The sequence below is a fragment of the Clarias gariepinus genome, chromosome 1, assembly GCF_024256425.1.
Source record: "Clarias gariepinus isolate MV-2021 ecotype Netherlands chromosome 1, CGAR_prim_01v2, whole genome shotgun sequence".
Lineage (NCBI taxonomy): Eukaryota > Metazoa > Chordata > Actinopteri > Siluriformes > Clariidae > Clarias > Clarias gariepinus.
Genome location: NC_071100.1, coordinates 11862284 through 11884425, shown reverse-complemented (window position 1 = coordinate 11884425; position 22142 = coordinate 11862284). Strand labels below are relative to the sequence as shown.

The 22142-nt window shown below is 41.8% G+C and overlaps 1 protein-coding gene across 1 annotated transcript; it reads right to left on the bottom strand.

Moving 5' to 3' along the window:
* Nucleotides 1-20501: 20501 nt before the first annotated feature.
* Nucleotides 20502-21503, bottom strand: LOC128520237 (aerolysin-like protein). The gene has a single exon (XM_053494391.1). It carries the CDS (start codon nucleotides 21492-21494, stop codon nucleotides 20502-20504), a length of 993 nt encoding a protein of 330 aa, XP_053350366.1. The 5' UTR covers nucleotides 21495-21503.
* Between the last annotated feature and the right edge of the window lie 639 nt (nucleotides 21504-22142).

Here is a 22142-nt window from a genome sequence, read left to right as displayed (position 1 = left end):
TGCTATTTTTGATCTAATGATTGTCATGATGTCTGTTAATCAACCTCTTTGTAGATTATTTCAATTTACATGAATTTTGCTGTTACTGTATGTAGTAGCCATTTATTTTAACGTTCCCTTAAGTGAAATTATTTATAATGAAGTGCTCTTGAATGTTAAATTCCGATCATTCTCTTTTGTAGCATTTTCTATAACCATGTATCAGTATTTATTTGAAATAAAAAAATAATAATAGCACCTAGTTTGGAGAGCCTGAAGACAGTATTTACAGTAAACATTTCTACATTGAGTTTTGGACAAATATGGCAATGATTTTAATTTCACTGTTTGTTTTTAAGGCACTACATGGCTCTACAGAACATCAGTGACATGATTACTCCATTCAGAAAGAGTTCTTCAAATGTGCTGATAAATTACTACTAACCATCTCACATTCATGATTATAAACAACGGTGATGTACATTGTTCAGTAACTTTCTATACATTGTGAAAGATCATACATTTAAGACGAAGATCAGCTTTAACTATTGCTGCATTTTAATCTTGACTTAAGACCAATATTTTCTCCTGGACTTATGAGAATTGTTTTCATGCCAGGTGTCCCCTCAGTCATTTAATAATGAATATGTCCTACTGTCCTTGTACTTTTTTAAGTGTTTATTTTCTTTTAGCTTTACCTCACTTAGGACAGCTTTGACTTATAAATGCCCTTTAGAGAAACAATGAGATGAATTAAACTTTCAACTATCTTTCGACTTACTGTAAGTCATCATCAATTCTTAAAACCATTGATTACTTGCATGATTATAACATTACTTCAAATGCATTCGTTTCTCAGGTTAATTTATTAGAAGACAAATTGGAGGAATTTGGGTAAGACTGAAGTACAACAGTCTTCCAAAGAAAGGTGCGGGGTGCATTATTTCTTAGCTGGAAGGCATATTACATATATTACACATTAACTGTCAATAAAATATCTAAGAAGGCATGTTTGTTCTTGGTGGCAATGGCAGTGACTACATTCTGCAAAAGAATTCAGAAAAAATAGCCAATCTTGAACCATACATTACACTTCCAATGAAAGGTGAGTGTTTGCCTGTACAGTTCCTGTTAGATGGAAGCCTTATTATAATTTTTTCCCATAAGTTAAATGTTTTAAACTGTCACTGAAATATCTAAGAAGGCATGTTTGTTATTTTTGGACAAAACAGTCACTAAATTCTTCATAAGAATTCAGAAGAAGCGAGGCGGTCTTGGACCATACAGTACACTTCGAATTAAAGGTCAGTGTTTGCCTGTACAGTTTTTGTTAGATGGAAGGTGTATTATATAAGCTTTTCACATAGGTTAAGTTTAAGTAAATTCTTCATACCAGCTCTAATCTGAGGTGCTGTTTTTCAATCACTTGAATAAAAGAGATGGAGTTTTTCCTTAAAATAACATGTGTTGTATTGTTTTTAATTACTTTACTGTATATACAACCGATTATTTTTATGCTATTTTACAAATGCAAAATACAAATAGATTTTATTTGTTTTTTTTATGTTTAAAAAATAAAAAATGAAATTAAAATATTTTAGGAAAACACCAAAGAAAATTATTGTGTATAAAGTGATTAAAAAGCAATACAATGCATGTTATGATAAGGAAAATCTCATTTTTTTCTATTCCATAAATTCAAAATGGTAACAATGTCAATTTTAGAATCTAGCATTCAGAAGATTTTAAATTGACACAAATTTAAGAAGAGGCCTGAAGCACTGCAGGTCTTCTGAAAGGCCTCAGATCCAAGAGTGTCTTAAAGTGAGGAGGGGTGTATTTTAGTGCATTTGAATGTATAGGTGAGAACAGCTGATTCACACCGGAGTGGCAGAACGGAGCACTTGGGTGCAGTGCTCCTGTTCATATCCTGCTGTCACGATGGCCGGCCTTGCCCCTCCCAGCTCTCTCTGGGTGCAGCCTGAGGCGGGAGTTCTCACTGATTTCCGTTGGCTGGGCGTCTTTCCCGGCTGAGATTGGGGGGCCTCCTCGCGGCCTTTTCCTCTTCGGTGGCAGGGACGCGAAGGCGGGCTCGGCGCGGGAGTGAAGGTGCAGCGGGAGCATGCGCAATTCTAGATCAAAGAGCGGAAATGCAGTGTCCTTTTTAAAATCCCTGGGGCGCGTCATATTTCCCATCTCTTCTACTCCACCGCATTACGTTCCTTCCCGGACCCCGGACTAAACTCCGCGCCTTGCTTTTATAATGTGGAGGAAGCCCGAGGTCCTAGTGAGGTTAATTATCACCAGCTGGCCCGAATAGGCGTTTCTGTTCCTCTGCATACCTGCAGAAGGGGGTGCCGCCTACCTAGGGAGCCTACGGAGTGAGCGAGGAGCGATAATAGATTTGGGCGCATGCCCATCAGAGGTGCACGCCGTGAGAACTACAGAAATATTATTTATAACAGCAAAATTCCTCTGCGTTTTGGAAAACTTTTTTTATCCAAACTGCAGTTGAGCGCTGATTAGACTACTTATGAAATTAAAGAGGAGGATCACAATGCTGGCACAGCATCCCGAGCTCAAACCTCAAAAATTAAATTAACAAATTAGTGTCATGCACACTCAAGACGCGACCAGCACTAGGACCCGGAAGTAATGCGGTTGCGAACCAGGAAGCATAAAAGGAGTAAACAAACCACAGTACAACGCTCAGTCATTGAGTTGCCTGATGTCGCCTCGGTTACGGTCATCAAACTGTGAGTTAGATTGTGTCTTTCCCTTGCTCCCCAATCGTGAGAGTCCTTAAACTACTGCGTGATTATCCTGCCTTTTCGTGTCACTCCGCGTTTGGGTTTACCAGTCACGCTACACAGGGCTAACCGCTAAAGCTACGTCTTCTGGTCACCTCAGGTTAGTTCTTGACAGAATGACTCAGCCTTCCGCGGTGAACCCAGCGGAGTATGCGCGCCTATGCGACGTGGTGGATCAGCATGCCACGCTCATCAACCAGCTAACCGGAGAGCTCGCTACTCTACTCTGAATACAAATATCTCGGAGTCCATCTGGACAACAAACTTGACTGGTCACTCAACACAACGGCACTCTACAAGAAAGGACAGAGTCGGTTGTATTTTCTTCGAAGGCTCAGGTCTTTTAACGTCTGTAACACCATTCTGTGGATGTTCTATGAAACCGTTGTGGCGAGTGTCATTTTTTATGCTGAGGTCTGTTGGGGTGGTACCATTAAGGTGTCTGATAAGAACAAACTGGACAAGTCAATTAAAAAGGCCGGATCGGTGCTAGGCATGGAGGTTGACTCTGTGGATGTAGTAGCAAAGAGGAGGATTCTATCCAAAGTACAATCCATTTTGAACAATCCTTCTCACCCGCTATACAGTGTCTTTGCTGAACAGAGGAGCAGTTTCAGCCAGAGACTGATTACTATCAAGTGTTCCACAGAGCGCCACAGGAGATCCTTTCTCCCAACAACCATAAAAATTTACAACTCTTTCCTGTAACTCATACACACATGTATGTGGATTTTTCACTAACTGTTACACAACAGGACATTATCACATACCATATTAATAATATAATTACTGCAATACTACTTCCCAATAATATATGTAATACAAGATTACATACAATAATACAATATTACATAAACAATACTAGATTACTGTGCAATACTTACAAGTGGCCCTGAGTCATATTCTTATGGTACTTACTGTTTTAAGAACTTTATTATTATTTTTTTTTAAGAATATTATTATTATTATTTATTACCTTTATTCTTTATTACCTTTCTTAGTTAACAACTGTGAGCACCTGTAACCGAGCATAAGCAATTTCCCTCTGGGATTAATGAAGTTATTTGAATCTTGAATCTTGAATCTACGTCAGAGTGTCCAAGACGTCGTGGCCTTGCGCCGCGAGGTGGCGGAGCTCCGGCAGGAGAACGCGGATCTCCGTGCAGCTGTTGCTGACGCGGCGCGCCGCCCCCCCCGTCGCTGCGGCCGCAGCGCCGCATCCCCCCCCCTTCAGATGTCTTTCTAGCTCTACCGGATAAATGGGACGGCACGGACGGAAGATGTAGTGTGTTCTTGACAGCGCTAGATCTGGTGTTTGAGTTCAACGCCACCAAGTACTCCACCGACCGGCTTCGCATTGCTCTTCTCGTCTCGTTGTTGTCCGGGCAGGCAGCTGAGTGGGCAACGGCAGTCCTTAGAGCAGACACCGATACCGGCCATTCCTACAATGAGTTCACCAGCCAGCTTAGAATCACCTTTGAACATCCTGCGGGCGAGGTGGAGACCGACACAAAGCTTTACCACCTGCGGCAGGGGGGATTGTCCGTGAGTCGCTATCCCACCGAATTCCGCACCCTCGCAGTACAGACATCCTGGGGAGACGCCGCGCTCCGGACATCCTACTACGAGGGACTGGCTTCGCGCATCAAGGACGAACTGGCCGGACGAGAACTCCCCGCCACACTGGAGGGGCTAATCCAGCTCGCCCTCCGCATCGACCAGCGCCTCCTCTATCGTCCGAAGCCAGCCCCGAGGACCCTGCCGCCAGCTCTGACCTACGCCCACACGTCACCTCGACCATCCACCACCTTCACTCCCGCCATCATCGAACCCGTCGGATCTCCACCTCCTGCCGTGGTTAACACCGGAGCCGGGGAACCCATGCAATTAGGACGCGCCTCCCTGACTGTGGCAGAACGAGAACGCCGGTTTCGGGAGGGTCTGTGCGCCTATTGTGGGTCAGCGGCCCATCACCGGGCGATCTGCCCACTACGCCCGGGAAACGCGCAGCCCCGGTGAGCAGGAGGAGAGACTTACCGCGCACCATCCACCTCTCCACCACTACCAACACGACCGCTTCGCGCCTCACGGTTCAGGTAACCCTCCAATTTGGCCACAAACGGGTCCGAAGTACCGCGTTCATCGATTCTGGTGCCGCGGGGAACTTCATTGACTCCACTTATGCCAAAGAAATGGGAGTAAAGATCGAGGCGTTATCCCAGCCGCTTCACATCACATCCATCGACGGTCGGCCCCTTTCATCTAGCCCCATCACTCACCAGACCCAACTTCTCACATTCACCATCGATCAGCATCAAGAGCAGCTACAGATTTTCCTCACACCCATCACCGACGCCATTCCACCTGAATATCGAGACCTGGCTGAAGTGTTCTGCAAAAAGAGAGCCACTCACCTACCACCTCATCGCCCATACGGCCTGGCGATCGAACTTTAGCCAGGCTCCGTCCCCCCCGCGGCCATCTTTACTCTTTGTCGACCACCGAGACACAGGCTATGGAGGAGTACGTCGCCAACGCCCTGCGCCACAGTACCATCCGGCCCTCCTCCACACCAGCCGTTGTGGGGTTTTTCTTCGTTAAGAAGAAAGGGGGCGAACTTCGCCCGTGTGTCGACTATCGGGGGCTAAACAAGATCACAATAAAGAACCGACACCCGCTGCCACTCACCAACTTTGCCCTGGACGCCCTCTCTGGTGCCACCATTTTCGCGAAGTTGGACCTCCGGAGCGCCTACAACTTGGTGCGTATCAGAGAGGGCGATGAGTGGAAGACGGCGTTCATCACACCCACTGGACACTACGAGAGCCTGGTCATACCCTTTGGACTCTGCAACGCACCCTCGGCCTTCCAACAATTTATCAATGACGTCCTCAGAGACATGCTGGGCCGATGGGTGTTCGTCTACCTGGATGATATCCTCATTTATTCCCATAACTCCAAGGAACACATCCAACACGTTCGGGCGGTTCTTAAGAGATTGCTCGCTCACCAACTGTACTGTAAGCTGGAAAAATGTGCCTTCCACAAGCACTCCACCACGTTCCTGGGTTTTGTCATCTCGCCCCAGGGTGTGGCCATGGATCCACAGAAGCTCGAAGCTGTGCATCACTGGCCCCTACCCAGGCCCCTTAAACAGCTTTAACGTTTTTTGGGGTTTGCGAACTTCTATCGTCGCTTTATCCGGGGCTACAGTACAGTTGCAGCACCATTAACTGCTTTGACCAGGCCCTCGCTTCACCCGGTTCGTCTTACACCTGCCGCCATCTCCTCCTTTCAAGATCTGTGTCATCGTTTCATCACCGCTTCCATCCTTCTCCGCCCAGACGCCAACCAACCTTTCGTTGTGGAGGTGGACGCGTCGGATGTGGGCGCCGGCGTCGTTCTCTCCCAACGAGGTCCAGACCAAAAACTGCACCCGTGTGGTTTCTTCTCCAAGAAATTCAACCCCACTCAGCAGCGATACGGGGTAGGGGACCGCGAACTGCTGGGCATAAAGTGGGCCTTGGAGGAATGGCGTCACTGGCTCCAGTAAGCCGTTCATCGTCTGGACCGACCATCAGAACCTCATCACCATCAGGAACCTAAGACAGCTAAATCCACGACAGGCACGGTGGGCTCTCTTTTTCGAACAGTACGACTTCCATTTGTCGTACCGCCTGGGGTCCAAAAACACCAAGGCCGAGACCTTCCCCGGGTGGATCCCGTGCCTGTCATCCCCTCTTTCAGGTTCATCGCACCTCTTCAGTGGAACATGGACACAAGGGTCCGCCAGGCACAGGCTGCAGAGGCCGGGCCGGCAGGCGTGCCGCCTGGACGACTCTACGTACCTCAGAGCGTGAGATCAGACGTCCTCCAATGGGGCCACTCCTCCTCGGTCGCCGGACACCAAGCGACCTGGAGGACCCTCTCATTCATCCGACGGGCGTTCTGGTGGCCATCAATGAGAAGGGACATCATTAAGCTCATTCAGGCATGCCCGGTTTGCGCCAGGGGCAAGGACACCAATCAGCCATCCTCGGGAGAGCTCCAACCACTTCCTGTTCCTCGACGGCCCTGGACGCACATCGCCCTGGACTTCATCACGGGCCTGCCGGTCTCCGAAGGGAAAGACACCATCCTCACCATTGTTGACCGGTTCTCCAAGGCTGTGCACCTGGTGGCCCTCACCGGACTCCCATCAGCCAAAACCACCGCTGAATTAACACTGGAACACGTAGTCCGCCTGCATGGGTTCCCCAAAGACATCGTCTCAGACAGGGGGCCCCAGTTCACCGCCCGGTTCTGGAAGGCCTTCTGCCGTCTGATCAATTCCACCAGAAGTCTGTCATCCAGATACCATCCTCAGACTAATGGTCAGACGGAACAGACCAACCAACAACTGGAGCGCTACCTAAGGTGTTTTGTAGCCGACCGCCAGCGCTCCTGGGCCCGCTACCTCACATGGGCAGAACTTTCTCACAACCTGCACATCTCATCTGCCACCAATCTAAGCCCATTTGAGGTATGCTATGGTTTCCAACCTCCGATGTTTGCCCATCAAGAACCGGAGGTCGACGTATCATCGGCCCAACAGTTGGTCCGTAGGTGTCGACGGCTCTGGAACCAAGCCAACCTCGTGATCCAGAAGGCCAATCAGCAATACACCACTCAACACTGCCGTCGACACCCTCCGGGACGCTTGTACAGAGTAGGTGACAAGGTATGGTTATCCACAAAGAACCTTCACCTTCAAACAGAATCCAAGAAACTCTCACCTCGCTTCATAGGACCATACCGCATCACCCTAAGGATAAACCAGCTGCCTGCGGCGCTCCGGATCCACCCCGTTTTCCACACATCTCAACTCAAACCCTTCATCACCTCTCCAATGATTCCACCCACCCCCCTGCTCCTCCTCCCCGCATCATTGACGGTGGTCCCGCCTACACCATGCGTCGGATCCTTGATTCACGCCCTCGGGGCAGAGGCACCCAGTACCTGGTTGATTGGGAGGGCTACTGCCCCGAGGAACGATCTTGGATTCCGGCCCGGTTCATCCTCGACCCCGAACTCATTCGAGACTACCGTCGTTGGGTATCCTCCACCCCAGGACCATCAGGAGCCAGTCCTGGACAGGGGGGTACTGTCATGCACACTCAAGGGTGACGCGACCGGCACTAGGACCAGGAAGCATAAAAGGAGTAAACAAACCACAGTACAATGCTCAGTCATTGAGTTGCCTAATGTCGCCTCGGTTAGGTCATCAAACTGTGAGTACTCACTTTTTTGGCTTCGCTTTCTTGCTGAGTGTGTATTTATAGGACGCGGGTTAGATTATGTCTTTCCCTTGCTCCCCAATTCTTTGAGAGTCCTCAAACTAACTGCGTGATTATCCTGCCTATTCGTGTCACTCCGCGTTTGGGTTTACCAGTCACGCTACACAGGGCTAACCGCTAAAGCTACGTCTTCTGGTCACTTCAGGTTAGTTCTTGACAATTAGTCTAAAAAAAAAATTAATTAGACTATAAAAAATTGTTCTGCATCTATTTTTAGGCATGCCAGCTGCCACTTTTCATTTAGAAGTTTTTCAATACATATCTTATTGTGCTCACGTGATATCAAACATTTTTTGAACCTATGGAGGTTTTGAGCTGTACACACATGCATTCTCGCCTAAACAACTCTTAAAACTATACTTTGTCACACAATAAAAGTAATATTTCGAACAGGCTGCCATTTGAAGAAACCAAAGGATAGAGAATAAACCAGTTGTTGAGTCAAAATAACTCAACCAGGTGTTAAATTGTAAATGACTCACTACATCTCATTTGACCAAATATAAGCAGAACAACAATGTGTTTAAAGTACCTAAAATAACCCAGAATTTTGACCCAGCATAAACAACCCTACAGTGTGTTTACAGAAACAACACAGCATTGTTTAGAGTCTTTTAAGTTATTCTACTGTTCTATTTTAAAAGTCTATTTTGCAGTTATTTTTATACTTAAAGTTTGGTGTCTTTAAATGTAATTGTTTTAAATAACAGAGATACACTATATAACAGTTCATTCTTTGTACAAATGAACAAAGTCAGCTAGTGAACTTGATCATCTGTCTAAACATTCAACCAATGTGCCCTTTCAAAAGCTACACTCAATGCTGGGTGAAAATGCTATAGGAACATCTTTGTGTGTTGCCGGTTGTGAAGCATGTGTGTATAAAACACGGTTATATATTTCAACGTTTTTAACTCCGGATCCGAGCTGGTCGAGTGAGATCCTGAGGAAGAACAAAGGACGCGACGCTAAGCGGCGGCTCTGAGGGAAATGAGCCGGCGTCAGGAGCTGACTGAGAGCTTGGCACACCGCACACCTCTGCCTAGCATCCTGCTCGCCAGCGTCCAGTCACTGGAGAACAAGCTTGATGACCTCAGGGCCAGGATAAAGTTCCAGAGAGACATTCGGGACTGCAATCTCCTCTGCTTCACCGAGACATGGCTAAACCCAGTGGCGCCGGACTATCCCACCCAGCCGGCCGAGTTTTTCTCGGTTCACCGCATGGACAGGACACGGAACTTGGGGAAGTCAAGGGGAGGCGGCGTGTGTTTAACACTAGAAGCGCCGAGCAGCGGTCATTTGACCGCAAGGGGGTAAAAAGAAAAAAATACTTCACACTCGATCAATTTCCAGGACCCTCCTTTCATGACTTTTCCTAGTTCTGTGAGCTTAATCACCCTGTATGCTTAAATTTTTTAAATCGCACCAGTAAAAGCCAGTATAAAGCTATTTTGCTCTTATTTACGTGAAATCGCTGACAGCTGCGCGGCGGCATGACGTTTCCTGTCTTTTCCAACCTGCGATTCTCATTTCACTCAGCAGATGGCGCAAGGAATCGCGCATACTATTTATGCGTCATTCAGTGCGTATATGTAACTATCTCAGGTTTCATTCCATATATGCAGTTTATATATATATATATATATATATATATATATATATATATATATATATATATATATATATGCTTCCGTAAAATATCGACAATTCGCCATTCGTTCTGGCGTTGATAATCAGCGATATTTTATAAGGACATTTAGGGAATTTCGCTTTACTTAATTTTATAAGGTTTTGAGAAAATTAATTAGTTTGTTCGTTCTGTTAGAAGCTTCCGTGAAATTATCTTTAAAACAATATTGTTTTACATATTACATATGTAATGACCCCTCCTGAGGATATAAAGCCTCATTATTGAATGTAAATAAATCAGATCTACCACAGCAGATAATAAACTATGCTATGTCATAACCGAAGCAAACACCACTGAATGAGAACTAAATCAAAGATTTCGGTAACTACACTGAGTGTAACATCTGCATAGTGACACTAAACAGCTGAACAACTTCACTTTACCGTTTACCTCTGAGAAAGAAAAAAAGCTGTATGTTGTTTGTTTATATGTAGAATGTTTATAAAAGTACACGAAGTAGGCGCGCGCGCGCACAGACACACACACACCCCTCCCCTGAGCCCTCGGTCAACATCTAATGACCGTCGATATGCAAATGAGTCAAGACGTAGCCTAACGTGGTGTCGGAGAGGAAAGACTTTGAAGCAGTTTCAGTGTTTTTTTCAGTTACAACATGCACAGCGATGAGTCCACGTTGTTTCACTGGTTATGACATAGTGACACTAAACAGCTAAACAACTTCACTTTTCTGTTTACCTCTGAGAAAAAAAGCTGTATTTAGTTTGTTTATATTCAGAGTAACACCTTCCAACCACCACTCATAGTATATTGTTAGTTTTAATGATTTGGCTGAAACTAATTATCACTACATAAGTACCCCAACACCATTGATCATGAGTTTCAGCTGAAACTATAATTCTATACATGCAACAGAAAATGTAAATGCAGATTCCAAATGTATAAAGATACATGCTATATATATATATTCCGCTTCAGCGTGTTTCTTAATCTTTCCCTATATATCTATATATATATATATATATATATATAATTCTATACATATATATATATATATATATATATATATATATATATACTTAAAATATAAATAAATAATAAATATAATAATATATATATATATTATTATATATAATATATATAAAATATAATAATAAATATAAATAAATAATAAATAAATAAAATCGACCCTGAAGTTTAGTTTAGCACACAAAAACTGAAAAGTCCTTTCTGGTAAATCAACTGCATATGTAGTTTATTCACAGCAATTCATTAATAAAATGAATATACATTGTACAGTACAAGGTAAACACGAGAAAGATTACAAAATAAAAAAACAAACAGTGTCTTCTTTATAAACAGCTTCTACTGTGCGTCAAGATGCTGAAATCTCTTGCATGTTGCCCCTATATTTGTGCTTCCATTTCAAGTGGAGAGATATTTGACCGACAGCTTAGAACAAAAGAACTGTAGGTGTGATCACAACCCCCTCCGAACGACCGTGCCATCAATCACTGACCACCTCAGAAGTTCCCTCCAATGTATGCTGATGTTTTGCAAGTATTTTTGCAAAACTATGGCACTCTCTTGAGAAGTTGGAATGTGTTATTGATTCATTTATTCTATACAAGGGCACTAACTACACAGACCAAACTGTTACCTTATTTTATTCTTATACTCATCACTGTGCTTGTTGTAACTGAAAAACGCCGCAACTGCTTCAGGGGAGGTGTGTGTGTGTGTGTGAGCGCGCGCGCGCGCTGCAGCCTGTGAATGAATACGCACAGCAGAGGGACAGAGACATGAGGGACATCTAATACCTTATTGTGTAGTGTCCCTTTTTCAGCGCATTTCTCTGCTACCGCAGATCAGTTTATCAACTTGTAATATATTAATTTTAGGAATATATTATCATTTGCAGACATTTAGTTGATGGGGCGCTGCCCCTCTTGCCCCTGAATAGAGCCAGCCTCGATTACACACACATACACATATATATATAGCATGCATCTTTATACATTTGGAATCTGCATCTACATTTTCTGTTGCATGTATAGAATTAGTTTCAGCTGAAACTCATGATCAATGGTGTTGGAGTACTTATGTAGTGATAATTAGTTTCAACCAAATCATTAAAACTAACAATAGACTATGAGAGGTGGTTGGAAGGTGTTACTCTGAATATAAACAAACTAAATACAGCTTTTTTTCTCAGAGGTAAACGGAAAAGTGAAGTTGTTCAGCTGTTTAGTGTCACTATGTCATAACCAGTGAAACAACGTGGACTCATCGCTGTGCTTGTTGTAACTGAAAAGACGCTTTTTCTTCCTTCTTTCCAAAGTCTTTCCTCTCCGTGACCGCTGAAATCCGACACGACACCACGTTAGGCTACGTCTTGACTCATTTGCATATCGACGGTCATTAGATGTTGACCGAGGGCTCAGGGGAGGTGTGTGTGTGTGTGTGTGCGCGCGCGCCTACTTCGTGTACTTTTATAAACATTCTACATATAAACAAACAAAATACAGCTTTTTTTCTCAGAGGTAAACGGGAAAGTGAAGGTGTTCAGCTGTTTAGTGTCACTATGCAGATGTTACACTCGGTGTAGTTACCGAAATCTTTGATTTAGTTCTCATTCAGTGGCCACACATCACTTTTACATTTCCCTCGCTTTTATTACATGAACATAAGCAGGGAAACATCCCGCAGGTTTATAATACACTGCGGCCAAGTGAACCGAATAGGCGCGTGGTCCGTTGCCTAGCAACACTGAACGAAACGAGACATATTCGTTGTGTTTGCTTCGGTTATGACATAGCATAGTTTATTATCTGCTGTAGTAGATCTGATTTATTCAAATTTAATATTGTTTTAGCGATAATTTCACGGAAGCGAGTTCAGAACTAAATCGCTGCTCCGAGACGTTCAGAAGCTTGAAATAGAATGAACAAACTAATAACATTTTCTCCATACGATATAAAATTAAGTAGAGCTTTCCTTTTTGTTACAGTACGAAGCCCCTAGATGGACAAAGGAGGAGAAAAAACGGCAGAAAAAAGTCAAAAACTTTGGGTTATAATTCCAAACATGACTTGTTTTTTCCCTCTTCCTTTGTCCCCTTAGAGACTCTGTAGTAGGTTTTCTCAGTTGAATATGAAAAAAAGATACCGCTTATTATCAACGCGGGAATGAATGGCGCATTGTCTAAGTGCAAGTTGATCTTGGAGCTAAACTATTTGCTTTGGGTGAAAGCGCCATCTAGCGATCATTGTGTGTCAGCAGCAGCTTCCCATTTAAAACAATAGGCGGTCAAATGACCGATGAACCGCGCTTTTAGTAGGTGACACTGGCGCGGCGCTTCTAGTGTTAATGGTGAACAGCAGCTGGTGCAACAGTGCGAGTGTTGTTCCTCTTACACGCTCCTGCACACCCAACCTGGAACTACTGTCCATTACAGATGTGGCCCATAAGACTGCACGTGTTTTCCCGTGAGATGCCGCAATTTAACGCCGGTGTGCCGCGACTTGCCGTAAGCAACATTTTGGAATTTAAATAAATGTATTGTCCTTCACTAAATATCCGCCAGATGGCGCATGGAAGGACTTTATTTAAAAGCCAGACCAAGTACGACAGAAAATTGTGTGTAATTAGTTAGCCTAAAACATTATTGTCTCCAATGCTAAAGCAAACATAAATTTACTTTTGTTTTACATTAGATCTTTTATGATAAATGTGTGTATATGTGCTTTATAGTATTTTCACAATGATGAAATGAGATGCCCAAATTTGTGCCTTAAAAGTTTCTTACATACAGTAGTTTTTTGTAATGTCTCAGGAACAAAACAATGAAAGACATGGCAATGCCTCGGTTTAAATGGTCTTGAAATTAATTTAATTTCCTGATAGTAGGCGATCTGATAGTGTAAACTATGCGAATGTCCTAATTTGTGAGCATCTTATTTAAAACGTAAAAATGTGTCGCCATCATGAATGAACAAAATATTATATATATATATATATATATATATATATATATATATATATATATACATTGATCATATTAAGTAAATATTCACAAAGTGCTTTGGGCTTTTTAGAATAATAATAAGCATGCTTTTAGCTGTTTGTGTCCAGCATTGAATTATTATTTCATCCATTACTTGACCAGGGCTGGAAATTATGGCTGAAATGTGATTGTCGATTTATGACTGAAATTATTCGGTCATATGGGAATTTAAGACTGACGTAACTCGTACTTTCACTTTACAAAAGGCAGCATTTTTATTAAAAGGCTGATAATGTAGACGCGTGTTGTACAGCATATACAACGCGACAGCGCGCTCAGTTATTGTCATCCCTTTTCTCACCATGGGGTAGATCAGACTTCATAAGTACTTTGAGTGTAATTCACAAATTTACTGAATATATTATGTTTTTATGTATATACAGTATGTGTTTGTATGTGAATACATTATATAAGTACGTGTTTGTGCGCGCGTCTCATATGTGACATTCATATAAAATGCAATTCATGCTGTGTATGTTGTTAAGGTATTTGTGGATATGTATGTAACAACGCGGCTTGCGCGAGGGGCAGAGCCGCGCATAAACTGTTCAGAATGGGCCGGGTCGTGTTACCGAGACACTCCGTGTGATCATTCGGTCGCACCAGTAAAAGGTGTCAGGGCCAAAGACAAAGCGCGCTTGAACATAATGCAGTAACTCTATTTATTTGAACACGGTAAAGGTGCTAATGTTTCGTACATTCCTTTATTCGTCCTTTCTGTTTGTGCTTAGGTTTCACTGTTTTCCATATACTGTACATACAACGTTTGGACAACGATGTTCCGGAAGCGATGTTAAATTAGGAGAATTTTGTTAAACACAATTTTGTTTCAATAAAGTTTTATTAAATATAGAATATTTTTTTATGTTTTGCTGGCGAAATACATTTTAGGCAGAGACGTCTGCTCGGTCTTGTTAAATAGTTTTAAACCCCTTATTTCTGCAAATTCCCCCATCAGCAACAAACGGTTTGATAACTTCACACTTGCGATTGTACTTTTAAAATGTAACCTACGTATCTACAGAATAAGAATATTTAACTACTTCAGTAGTGAATGAGAAATTTGGTCGGTCTAGCTTTTAGATAAGGTTCGTATTTGATATAATTTTATTATTTAATTAAGTATCTTATTGTAAATATGATTCTTATCCTCTATATTCTTGTCGAGTATAGTCCTTTAGAGCAAGCACTGTGTCAGAAGATTCTGCGGAATCGCTTTTCACCTTTCTGTAGATGTGAATTTATCAAACTGTGTGCGCTGTTGCCAAATACTGTAGGGGGTTTAGATGAATTAACAAGACAGAGCGGATGTTTATGCCTAAAATAGATAGGTTTAAATAAATAGATTAATGATAGCAATTAAATCAGACTTAATAGTTGGATCTTATACTTTTCTTTTTATTTACTGTATGGACAGTCACATTATGCTTCCTCTATGTTATTTATCTCTCTATATATTCTCTAATTATGACTTGAATAAATCGCCTCACATCGGAGCGCGCTGGCGTGTTGGAAAAGCCAACGTTTACTGTATCTATCGAGTAGCCTATATAAGTGCAAGTCGCTGGTTTATACACGCCGATAAATGAATTTAAGATGGATTTTAAAGCATATTTTTTAGGCCTAAATATTCGTTTTAATTAATGGCCAGGTGTATTACGAAGTTGTTCTCTGCACGCTGTATCTGCATGGAGAGATTGTGTGTGTGTGCACGGAGAGTTTGTGTGTGTGTGCACGGAGAGTTTGTGTGTGTGTTTGTGACGTTATCTTCTCCTTCATACATGCTTCCAACCAACCAACCAACCAACCCTGGCCTCCAAACTCAGAAGTTAAGTGTCAAAGCCGATAACTGCTCCTCTGATCTGCTGGTTACGGCGGGGCGCCGACTGCTGATCAGCGTATAGTAACCTGTACAAGCCAAGCTCCTCCCCAAACACAGTGTAAGATAACTATTTACACTAACCATTAAAATGTTTAGAATTTAATTAAACACAAATATATAAATTAGACTTTCTTTATACATAATATTTTTATTATACTGTATATAAACTCATGCTAGGGTACTTTTACTACGCTGAAGTACCATTTAAAGCTATTTATTTTTTATTTGCTTACTGTACTTTCTTACTTAATTACTTACTAACTAGAGAACGCTTTAGTAAAGAGCTCTAAAACAACGGTTATACGAATGTCAATGGATTATTACAGAACGTGCGAGTTGACGCCCATGCACCAATCACTAACCATTAAAATGTTGTATTTGAATTAAAATGGCACTTATATATTTGTGTTTAACTAAATTCTTAAAGCGTCATGTTCACCCATGGGTTTACTGCATAAACACTGTTTTTTGCATTGAGTTTAATCATGCAGCACTTTTAGTATTTATAGCAAAAGCAACCCAACAGTGTGATCAAAGTACCCGAAATAACACTGAATTTATAGCACAACCCAACGATATTTAAAGCACATAAACACAATAAAACAATATTGCATGGGTGCGTTGTAACAAAGTATCATCATAGGAGGAGAGAAGAGAATGAAGAATAAATACATATCAGTATTTACAGTTTAAGCTCGACACGTTTATGAGCTCCGTCGCTTGCTGTCAATGGGCGCCTAAGAGAGAGAACACGTTTTCGGCTTCAGTAGACACACAATACTTCAGACTGAAACACGACTGCCCCCTACAGGTAATGAAGGGCATTTTCACAGCTTGGGATCCCATTTCTCGAAACATGCGTTTTTAATGGCCAGATCTGTATTAGAGCCTGCGTGTGTCCTTAAGCCTGTGTTTCGCCACAGGGCTTAGGCTATGTGTCTTTAAGCCTGTGTTTCGCCATAGGGCGTATGCTTGGTGTAACAGGTATTGGAGCCTGTCTGTGTCCCTAAGCCTGTGTCTTGCCAAAGAGCCCATGTTTCACCCTATGTTTGAGTACTGTTTGGGTTTGTTGTTTCTTTGTTTGTTTTGTGTCATTATTTTTTATATCCTGTGACTGCCCTTATTAAAAGACTCTTTTTGTTTACAAAACCCCTCTACGTTTATGCCTGCTCTTTCCGCCCACAGTGACAACATCCGCCATTACACCCCGATCACGACAGTTGTCTTATTTTGTCGTTGAAATTTTAAATAGTTTTCTCACTTGTAATCACTAATGCTCATTTTATACATAACCTAAAATAAACCTACCTAAACCAGGGGAAATGTCCCTGAAAGATGAGTGTAATCACATGTCAAGAAAAACTCAGGTTATCAAAACCAATCAAGGTAAAAAATCACGGGACTAGCTAGTTAGGCTAAGGGTTCTGTCACTCGCTCAATCAGATCAAGTAAAAAAAGGTTCTCTGGCGAAACCATAGCAAGAAACAGTACTGCTAAAGCATGTCAGCAAATTTTGACAATGAAAGAAGAAAAGTAACTGTAAAGTTAAGAATGTAGGGATAAAAAAGAGAAAGGCAAGATTCAGATGTTAGCCATGCTCATATTGAAGTGCATAAACTGTCATCTTGAATAAGCAGGGATAGTGCAATATATCTCTCTCTCTCTCTCTCTCTCTCTCTCTCTCTCTCTCTGCGCATGCGCTGGGTGTGAGAAAGCGCGTGGAAGACTGTTTAGCGTCTTGCCAGATTTTCAGAAAAAACTTTCCGTTTTCTTTAACCCCCATTTCTTTATTTATTTCTTTATTTATTTTTTATGTATTTATTTCCCATTAATCATTATTTAGCGAATGCGTTTTAAAAGACATTTAGTTTAAAACTTTATAGTGAGAGAGAGAGCGGGGCACCATGGCCTCTGAGGCCGGTGGGGAAAGTTTGTCTCTCCGTAATGGTGTCAGGTGTGTCACGGACAATGGGGTACTGGTGGAGGAGGTACTGTTAGCGGTGGGAGAGCAGGTCGGGTGCGACAACATCTAATCAGCCTCCCGGATGAACAAAGCGGTGGTGGTGTTTGTGAAAAAGAGGAGCCTCGTGAGTGCGCTGATTAAGAGCGGAATAACCGTGAGAGGATCTGCGGTCCAGGTCACCCCTCTGTCGGTCCCCGCGACAAGAGTGGTGATCTCTAATGTGCCTCCGTTTATACAGGACGAGGTGATCATGAGGAAGCTGGCCCGATTCGGGAGGTTCGTCAGCCCCATGAGAGCCATCCCGCTCGGGTGTAAGAGCTCCAGCGTAAGACACGTCCTGTCCTTCAGGAGACAGGTCCTGATGGTTTTAAACAACCAGGAAGGAACACTGAATGTAAACTTTAATTGCAAAGCGGGGGACAGCAGCTACACCGTCTTCGCCACCACAGAGCCGCTGAGGTGCTTTGAGTGCGGGGACATCGGACACAAGAGGCTGAGCTGTCCACACGGAGCCGCGACTCGGCCCGGAAACAGCAGCAGCAGCGCGGGGACAGTCAGCCGGAAAACACCAAGGAGTCCGAGTCCGCCGCGGGCCTCAGCGACACACCCGAGCCAGCACTCATGGAGGTCAGTCATACACACACCGCCACCACAGAGACACACAGCGCACCCGGCGATGACCCGAACATCGCCACTACTGTACACAGCGAGAGTAAACATCCCGACCCGTGTACAGTAGTCAGCACTGACCACGCCCCCAATGCTGACCACGCCCCCAACACCAGCACCGGAGAGGCACAGGAACCTCAAACCTGCACACCGACACCAAAAGAAAAAACCTCAATAAAACCAAGGAGAAAAAGAGACGAGACGACCATCACTGAACAGAGCAGCAAACGGAAAACCCGCAGCCAAACACTGAACACAACAACACAGGACACAGAAGAAGCAGGATGCAGCACCGCACACACACACACAGAACCAAAGAGACAAAGAGGAACAAATAAACCAATTCTTACAGTTAACCGAAAAAGAAAAAAGACAAGTGATCAATAAACTATTCCCGGGAGACAAAATTTTTTTAAAAAAAAATCTCACATCAGCAAACACGACAAATTACACGTAAATAAACCAGACTATGAAAACATAACAGTGCGACACAAAATTTTAAAAGACGTTGGATTTGTTGGTGGGGTGGAGGGTCACGGGGTTTTCCTTAAAAAAAAAAAAAAAAAAAAACCCGAATGTACATATGTTAATACTTTGTGTATGTATGTGTGTGCGTATGTGTATGTAAGTATGTATGTACACGTAATTGTATGTGTGTGTGTGTGTGTGTGTGTGTATGTATGTGTGTATATGTATATATATATTTGTATATATAATTGTAAAACAGTAAATTTATCAATTTGTTATAATAAAGTGAGTTAAAATCTCTCTCTCTCTCTCTCTCTCTCTCTGTCATTTGTATCTGTACATATGGATGCATGAGTGTATGTGAATGATTGTATGTGAATCGTTAACATTATATTTACTTAAGTAACTTTTGAAAAAAAAAAATACTTCTATGAGTACATTTTCCTGCACCATACTTTTTACTTTTACTTGAGTAACTTCATGAAGAAGAAACGTTACTCTTACATTTGGCTACACTCGACTTGTTACTTTTCCAACCATTTATTGGACACATTATTATATTTTTTGTTTTTGCCAGAGAAATGCAGCTGGTGGATCTACCTTGTGACTGTTTCACCAATCAGATGTAGCAACAATAATCACATAAATCCGTTGGACCAATTAGCCGCAAAACCAATAACCGCATGGAGTCAAATGGCCACACAGAAGGCAGGGGTCGGGGGAGGGTTGTCTTCAGCAATGGTAGACAGTGAAGCAAACATGTCGCGGTTAGTTTAGCGGTTTTATTTAATGTTGCAATCTTAACATTTAATTAGAAAATAAAGCTAGATGCTTAAAAATATAAGTTTCTTACATTTGTTCTGCTGGACACAGTTCATGGTAAAGTGAGACCTCTTGTACATGTTCTAATGTTATTTGTTATCTGCTGAGGCATTTGCAGGGCAACTGAACATACAGTATATCTTACACAGAAAATAGTTTACACTGTTCAAACATCCATGTGTTACCTACAGTAGGTATTTATTTCAAAAGCTTTATATTGTTTTATATTGAGATTGGGACATTTGTATTTCTTATTCCTTAATTTGATATTTTGTACAGATATTTCATTTTTTTTTTCGTTTATTTTATTAATTTTATTGATTTTATCTGCTTACATACTTTCTAAAAAAAATTAATCAGACATTGTGATGAAACAGTTACTCAGTACTTGAGGAGGCTTTTCACCGAATACTTACTTGGGTGATATTTCAGATTACTACTTTTTACTTCTAGTTGAGTTTTACTGCACCATACTTTTTATTTTGAAGTACAGATACTTTTACTTGAGTAGATTTTTTGGCTACTCTACCCACCTCTGTTCAGAAGTAACACTTCTGTACTTTAGCACCATATGAACAGTCTACAAAGAACAGAAAGGACAAAGACAGGCTTTCATATACAGGCAAAGATGAGTTGAAACAACAGTAGAGTGTTTATGTTGAGACTGACTTTATTGATAGAAATCTTTACAGATTTTAATATTCTTTTGAAAAAGAAATCAAATCAAATAATCAATGAGGATATCAATAAGGATTATTAAAAGGTAATAATTGAAACAATCCTTTAAGCCAAGCTAACAAAGAAGACATTTTTGATTTGAATGATCTAATAGGTGAGATTCATTATATTAAATTTTCATTACATTTTTAGAATAAACTTTGCAGATTTTGAGGCCCCACCGAGGTTTTTGGCTGATTCAGTCACAGTTACATCTCCAGCAGTGTAAGTGACACCTTTGTAGGTTCCACTGGTTTTAAATTCCAGCACACCACCATTATGGCACGTAATCTTGACTTTGCCTTTGAAGGGGAGATCAACTGGAGCCTGGCCAAGTGTGATGTCCACATCCACGGTTTTACCTGGAAGGACTTTAACAAGAAATGAGTAAAGCTCCATTCTCTCTTCACTGATCTCTGAAGCATATGTACCATCAACACCAAGTTTGAAATCATAGTTTGATTTTTTCTTTGTAATCAGTGGGATTCCTGAGTTCACTTCCAGGGTGTATGTCAACTCCAATTTTCCGGTAACTGACCAGAAGGATTTCTGTGTTATTTTTTGGGAGGTTTCAACTTTGTATTCTTGAGTTAGAGAAGTATCATTGTGGTAGGTCATGGATTTGATTTCCCTGACATTCACTTTGGGTATCACTTCCTTAAGTGTAGGATACTCAACATCTGTAAGCTTAGTAGACTTGATCGTGTTAATGAATATGAAGCCGAAGCAATCAATATCTGAACCTGAACGCCCTGTGATTCCCATGCAGATCCCAGAAGCAACATCAACTGGAACTTCTTGGTTCAACCCTTCACTTCTCTGCTTTACATAGAACTCCCTGGAGTGAGTTGTCTTGAATTTGATGGCACCCAGACGTGTTCCCCTTGAATTTGCCCATAGTGAAAGGGAGGTGAAATGCTCTCCATCTTCAAATATAAACTCTTTAACATCCCCAGCAGGTACACCAAACTGCTTGGACTGGCCATCAGTAAGGCAGACCTTTATGGCCTTCACTTGCCAGTCACCGAGCCACACCCAGATCTTTTGCAATGTGGATCCATTTTCAGTGCCATTAAAATTAAAGGGGTTTCCTCCATTCGCACCAACTGCAACTACATCTGCCAGGGCTGACATTATCTTGAGCTTAACCTTTAAAAGGAAAACAGACAATTAGTTGTGTTAAGGCCATTTTTAATAATTATTGTTTTTTAAAAATAAATAATCAAAAGCTACTGCCAATATTATTTTATGATTCAGATCATAAAGTGTTTTCAGCCGACTGTTTATTTAATTAATTTATTCTTACTAACGGCCAATACGTTCTTTTGGAATAAAACCAGTCATTCATTCATAATATATGCAAATGCTTTACATAAAGTTAATTAACCTTAACTAAAATGAATAAATTACTTGTAACTTCTATCTCACACCACTACAAGGTAGATAGTACCAAAGTACCAATATATATTTTGGGTAGACCAGTATGGCCATCTTTAAACAAAATGGCCGCAGCAAAATTATGTCATCGCACGATTTAAGCCATAAATGAGACCTAAGTTGTGATTCTAATCTATTCTTATTGGTAACCATAATTTAAAATTTCTTTAAAGTTGTTAAAATTGCACCTAATCAATAAAAACCTCACACCAAGTAATAATAGAAAACATAAAAGAATGAATAGATTGCAATAAATTGTTTAATATTGCTACTGTATCTAACTAAATACATTTCCCTTGCAAACGACTTATAGATGTTTTTATTTATAATTTTTTTTTGGATTAA